The sequence below is a fragment of the Cyphomyrmex costatus genome, unplaced genomic scaffold, assembly GCF_001594065.2.
Source record: "Cyphomyrmex costatus isolate MS0001 unplaced genomic scaffold, Ccosl1.0 scaffold600, whole genome shotgun sequence".
Classification (NCBI taxonomy): Eukaryota; Metazoa; Arthropoda; class Insecta; order Hymenoptera; family Formicidae; genus Cyphomyrmex; species Cyphomyrmex costatus.
The window spans coordinates 75938-82989 of record NW_017280157.1 but is presented as its reverse complement, the minus strand read 5'-3'; the positions used below and the strand labels follow the sequence as shown (position 1 = coordinate 82989).

The 7052-nt window shown below is 39.5% G+C and overlaps 2 protein-coding genes across 2 annotated transcripts in view; both read left to right on the top strand.

Moving 5' to 3' along the window:
• Positions 1-62, top strand: part of LOC108779589 (uncharacterized) — a 19047-nt gene extending 18985 nt beyond the window's left edge. The window contains exon 6 of the mRNA XM_018547033.1: positions 55-62. Coding sequence (XP_018402535.1) covers positions 55-62 — 8 coding nt within the window. The remainder of the gene's footprint in view (positions 1-54) is intronic.
• The window catches only part of LOC108779607 (uncharacterized), a 28546-nt gene continuing 21517 nt past the window's right edge, over positions 24-7052 (top strand). The window contains exon 1 of the mRNA XM_018547053.1: positions 24-264. Within this exon, the coding sequence (XP_018402555.1) occupies positions 223-264 (42 nt within the window). The 5' untranslated portion in view covers positions 24-222. The remainder of the gene's footprint in view (positions 265-7052) is intronic.

The following is a 7052-nucleotide window of genomic DNA, read 5'->3' as shown; positions in this document are numbered from 1 at the left end:
GCCGCCGCCGCTGCCACCGCCGCCGCTGCCGCCGCCGGCGCCGGTGGTAAGAAGACCCGTAGCCTGCTCGACCTCAACCACACCTCGGCGGCGGCGCCGCGGCCGCGGCCCGAGCACGCCCTCCACGTACCCCAGTCGCCCGTCGGCGCTACGCACAGGAGCCCCCGCGACGACGTCGCATCCGCCGCAACGTCCGCCATCCACCAGCGGCCCCACAAGTCCATGGAGTTCCTCCTCGACAAGGAGAACCTGCATTTCGTCAAGGTGAGTGATGGTCCCGCTGGCATGATCTTTATCCTGTAGAGTTTACCGCGTTCTCTGATATCATCTCTGGTATCTCTGGTATCTCTGGTATCATCATGCGGCAAACGATGCGACGTGAACCAGCCGAAGGACCGTTCGTGAAATTACGAGAGTTCCAGATCGATCTCGTCGGACGTAGCCGTCGACGAGGAGTCGTGTTGACGAGATATTCCGATCTCGTTGCGAGATTGATTGCATGCGAGGCTGGAAAGTTGGATGGAATGCACCTATATTAGACCTCGACGAGCAGAACCCTCTGTCCTGTGATAAATCGAGTCATGCTTGCGTTGCAAAATCGGTCGCGCGTGATATTGGGAAAGGGGACGTTCCTGCCTAGATAGAAGAAGTATTCGCATTTTGCTAAGTTCCATCGCACTCTTGATTGATTCTACTCGGATGTTTCTTGAGATACAAACCAGGATCGCAGATGAAGTGTATTCGAAGTTAGGTTGCAGTTTCAGAACAGATTTATTCGTATTTATCTTTTTATTAAGTCAAAGATCACTTCTTTTGCATCCAAGAAAAATATGTAAGCTGTAATATCCAATTCTAATTTTCTTAAAAGAAGATCTTCCACTTTTCAGGAATAATCTTATTCTGAAGTTTGTTACGTCACGTGTAGACGCATTAAGTATAAGGAACTTTGGAAATATTTTTGACCAATTTTGCCGACTATTAAACGACTTTTCGATACGTTTTTCTTGTTAATCTACTACCTCAATCTTTCTCAATTATCACTAGAAGAAGGATAATTAACAATCATTTATGATTTCGTAACGTTGTTGCAACATCTGTTATCAAAATGTGCTAATAAAAAATGTTGATAATAACAAGTATTACGACAACAAATAATTGTCAAATATTTTTCTTTAAGCTAATGACAATTGAGAATGATTGAAGTAGTGGACAAGTAACAAATTGGTATTTTAGAAAGACGTATCGAAAGATGTCATTTAGAGCTCGGCGAAATTGAACGAAAAAATTTCGAACGCTCCCGTATGCATCACACGAAGATTAATTGGGAATGTTCCAATGCAGAAGTAGACTATTTGCCGTTAATTAACACGATTTTGATCGATACGTTAATTAACTCAAGCTACGTGCTCTTCGTGCTATCGTCGTGTCAGAAATTAGCATTCGTTTAATTAACGTCGTGTCGCATGCAGATTATATCGTCGTCACTCAATGATCTAACCGACTTATCTGATACAAATTCTCTTCCGCAATGTAAATATGAATATATTTGTTGCGGATATACTTAATGCGTTTACACGTGGCGTGATAAACTTTAGACTGAGATTATTCCTAAAAATTGAAAGATGTCTTCTCAAGAAAATTTGAATTAGATATTACAGTTCTCTTTTGATGGAAAGGAAGTGATTTGAATGAATAAAAGTATAAATATGATCAAGTGTCATGTTTCGAGACTGCAATCTGACTTCGAATGCGTTTTTCGTCAGCTATTCTCGTTTATATCTCGAGATATATTCAACCCAAGTGAATGTCTTTGCAGGCAAATCGCTGTAACCGCGTTCTGAAAACCACCGCTCTAATTTCGCCGTCAATGGAACACCGCCGGCCGCAAGGGTATCTCGTATCGACAGGCTGGCTAAATTAGGTCTCGCCGAATGAACTCTTTTTAGCGACGAATCTCGCCGGTACTACTTCGATTCTACTTGCTCTTTCGGCTTGTCGCTTGGGTATATCGTAGCGAAGATCGATAGAGCCTCCTTCCGCGACAAGGTGCGACGATGAGTGTCGCAGAGTCTTTCTTCCGCATTGGCGTAGTTTCACGTGGACTCCCTCTGCACTTCTTTAGGAAAGCGATTTCGTCATGGAAACACCTCAGAGTTTCCAAAGATGTCAAATGTTCTTTAACTCCTCGGAATTCTTCTTTATCGAAAGGGAAATCTCAGCTTTTGCTGGTCTACTTTTACACAATTGACAAAGCTTTAGGATTTTTCAATCGAGTCGATATAATTTTCGTAACATCCGGTCAAATCGTTCTCAATCGGTTAACAAATTTTTATCGACAGAGAAATGTTGTTCCCCTTCCCCCTCAAAATATCTTTTCATAATTGTGAAGGAGTTGGTGTAACTTTTTAGATATTTTTAGATAACACGGTTTTTAAATCTGGACACTGTGTTTTCACAGTGCCACGAGCTATCATGAACAACCGTCATAACTCTTGTCGGAGTCTCTTTCTCCGTTTGTCCTGCTTTCTCCCCGATGTGTTTCTCTTGATGGTGGGTATATTACATGTCCGTGAAAGATAAAGACATCGATCTCACCTTGTATGTTAATATAATTATTACCAATCTCGTTTTGATCTCAGGAATGAACGAACTCGGTTGAGAGAATTAATTTTCCGTTGTATTGTCACACGATGGACTGCAAATTTTAATACCACGTTTAACGTATACGATTGATTACTCTGCTGGAAACTTCCTTCAGTGTCATTAGCTGTTTAGATCGGATTGCAATATTAATCTGAAATTTTTAGAACGTCTTGATATGTGATCTGGTCGAGCGTAAGAAGAAGGTGCAGGCTTTAATAAGAGTCGACGGTCACGGGGTTACGCTTCACGGGACGATGGTCGCCGGCTCGATGATCGGCATCGCGCATCGTGGGAGCCGCGTCGATTATTCGTTTCATTTGAGTCTCTTAAACGGACACAGCGAAGACCGTTGACCCTGTGCTTTGGTTCACGCCCTTCCTTTTCACGCGTGTACACGTTTCGATCAGCTCGATTAACGCTAGGCGGTCCGCTATACGCTTCTATACAGCCAAGCTATTAGGTACTATTATGGTTTCAACACAGCTATTCTACATATTTGCTCTTGTCAAAGAAACCGCGAATGTGGACCAAGCGCGTCCGAGAGATTCGAGAGTTCCTGTTAAACACATGAGAACGAAAACCTTAGAAAGAAGAGCGTGGGAAAGAACAAGTGAAATTATGAATCCTGCAAGATTTCCTCGGACCTAACGGCAATCTAACGGCAACGTAGTATAAAAATCACGCTCGTGGCGTACAGAAAATTTCTAATGCGACCTCTTTTGTCGAGCAGTTTCTCGCGCGCTTCTCGAAGAACCGGAAAATTATACAACCGCACGCGTGCACGGTTTCCGTTTTTTAATAGCGTAACTGGCGCGAAGATATTCTCGAGATGTTTGCGGAACACTTGGTAGTTCCTCTTCTTCGGCATTCTAAAACCGGACCCCTCGCCTAATTCCCTCTATTTCGTCTTGTTCGACTATTCTTTTGTACTATTTTCTTTCTATGTTCTCTTCTCTTTCCTTCTCTTTTCTTTTCCCATGATGCCTCTTCCTTTAGTTTTACTTATTACGTAACGGGAAAAGACGAAGAGGACAGAGCAAGCGTCTTCGGAGGAAGGAATTCGGAAGGGGTAAAGGAGGGAGGGTAAAATCTCACGACAGGTCGATAACCCCTATGCGCATTCTTCCGGAGTCGGGAGAGAAGGCTCGACAAAGTGACATCTCAAAGAGGACCACCCTGAGAAAGAAGAAGTCAAGCGATGTAGAAGCACTTTGATCACCGCCCGCGAATATCTTTGAATACTGCCGGTGGTCGATAGTCAAAGTCACCAATTTGATGGGTCAAACGCGTGGAAATAACATTTCTAGAAACGTAGGAGCTCAGGCTGATACATGATATTGACCACTTGAGGAACCCTCGCGTTGTTGCTGGATAATCGATAGCTGTTCGGATAAAAATATCATGTTAGTGCTTCGTTGCGATCCCTATTGCTGGAAAATAGCAATAAAGACCTGATATGAAAGAGGCTGGAATGCTGTAATTCCATCAAATTGTTTTTATTCACTATACCTATAATAATTTTTTTCAGAAAGAATTATTTTAAAATTGTTGGCCAGAAATTTTAGAAAAACTTTGTCAAGTTGCTATACTCAGCATAATCTAGATTTATATTAAAAATCTCAAAAACTAATTTGATCAAATATATATCATTTTTATTATACATTAAAATTGCTGACATTTTCAATAATCGAGAGAGACATTTACACCAAAATGTAGAGAGGATCACTCTTCCCTCTTATGTGAAAATATCTTGTCAGATATAACACATATGCTCCGCTAATTTCTATGATTTGGAGGGCAAGGTGGATCAGCGAGAAAATCCCGAACACGCGACTTTCTCGGCTGCGCATTGTGCAAATATCGGTCCAGTGTGTCCACGGCTTTAACCATGCCTCCTCCCTCTTTCCCATTCTCCCGTGCCCTTCAGCTTCCTCCTCTCATCTCGCTTCCACCAGCATAGTGTATTGATCGACCAACACCAACGGCAATGGCTCGTCCCGCTGCGTGCGTGTATGTGTGCATGCGTTTCTTTGTATATGTGCGTTACGCTTCGTCGTCTCGCGATACGTACGCTTCTACATACGAGTGCATGAACCGATCTCTCTCATTCCGCTTCATGCACTCCGCCTGGCGAATCCAACACCACGATGCCTAGCACGCGAATCTGTGCCACGTTGACCCCGCAGCCCGCAGACGCAGTCATTTCTATCCAGCTGTTATCTCGTGAAACCGTTTAACTGAATCTTTGTTACGAAACTAAAAGAGAAGGCCGGTTTCTTTCATAAATCTCCTTTACACAATAATCTGTGAATTTATTGGAATTTTGACCTTTCTCTTAATAATAATCTTGGATAAATTATTTGTTTATTATTAAAATTAGTTTTATGAATAATGTTGTATTTTACACGGATTAAAAAATGTTTGAGAAGTTTTCTGAGTCTTTCTTAGAAAATTATTTGTAATATTAAAATTATACTATAACGTTATATTAAATTATTAATAGAATAAAGTTTAAAATCGACTAAGAATATTTTTTAATTATTATAATATCTCACAGTTTATTTTTCTTAAGCATTTTATATTGTATATACAATATATGTATTGAGGAAAATGTACTAAATTTCAATACATATAATTGTACTAATTTAACATTTACTTACAATAAATAAATACTTACTAAATTTAAAAAATGATAAATCGAATCAATGGTTTTTGTATCAAATAAATATATGTTTACATGTAGTAAATATTCGGCTAGTACTATTTTCAAACAAATACGAGTATATGTATGTTAAAATTTAGTATATTTTTCTCTCAATACGCACACACATACGTACACACTTTTTTTGCGGAGGTATCGTGACGTTAAAAAGTTAATATATATTGCTTTGCTATTATTTTTACGCGATATGTGTGTTGCGGATAATGTTAAGTCGTAGATATTCACATTACGAAATATCAATCTTAATTTCATAAGAGCTGCGACCTGGAAACAGAAGTCAAGAGTCGAGAACTCTTTTTTTTTTTCGATAGTGGCCATGACATTTACATTTATTAAGTACCGTAACTGTAACGTAAATTCTTGATTATAACATCTATCGTCCGATTGTTGCACTGTGTCGTCGTATAAAAAACCGCTGTTTGTTGATACGCGAATGAAATCCAATTTAATTACACGTCGTACAAAGCGGGGAGAATTCCTTTCCGGAAAATCATCGAACGTTTAAACGCATTACCTCTCATCCGCGTTTGATAACTTGATTGTTCTGTAATAATTTCGAAAGCCACGTCGTTTCGCGACGTAATGAATGTCGTGCGTTTACGTGGATATCCCTATTAGTAGAATTGTTCGCAAATTCCGCGCAATTTGCACGTCATAGCGCCATTAAATTCCATCGTTGGACATTCGGTCACGAAACCAAGCCGCGTAAATTCGAGCGATTTTAACGGCTAGGAACGTCGTTATTCTATTTGGAAAATTTTACTGCGGATTTGTAACGTCTGATTAAAAGTTCCAAAATCCCTTTATTGCGCGAGACGCGGTGAAGTTTATTGTCTTGGAATAAGGAAGGGATTAAAGGGGTCATGGTAAAGTCAATGAATCACGTGGAATCGTCTGTTTGCATTCAATGAATATGCTGCCACGATCGATGGTCATGCCTGGCTTGTTAGAACCGTCAAGAATGAACAATACGTGAAGCTAATACATCATCATTTAGGGAGATATGCGTTCGCAATGTACGCCTTAATTTCTAAATTACTGGTTATTGCGATGAATACTTCTATACATGCCTCGGTAATCGAATTGGTAAAATGTCTCGGAAAATCGGTTCGAGTTCCAAATTCAAACTCTGAGGTGATATCAAATATAAGTAAATTATCGAGCTCTCAAAGTTAAACAATTAATTACTTTAAATATTAATAAAATGGTTAAAGTGAGAGTCAATCCGTAAGTTAACAATGGGGTGAAATTTATTACATAATATTTTATACTAACATATTACAAAAATTGATACGACCGTTTCGACTCAATTTGAGTCATCTTCAATAACAATAAGACACTGTGGGATAAACTTCGCAGTAAATTCTTTGCAGTGTTTTAAGATGCTTATTAACATCATTATTAAATTGGCGATTAATGTAATTTGTGAAGTGTCGAGACACTACCGTGTCTCCTGATGTTATTTCAGTTTATGATTGCGTTTCAAGTTCAAATCGCACGTAATTCACTGTATTGATTCACAGAATTGAAAAATATATTTGCAAATTTGCATACAAATACTTCTAAACCTTAAGATTCGTTTCGATCAACAATAGGATTCTTTTTATTATTTGATCAATTTCTAAGATAGTTAAAAGAAATCGATTATTCGGTAAATTAGATTTCAAATTTTTTTTTGGCACCGAAC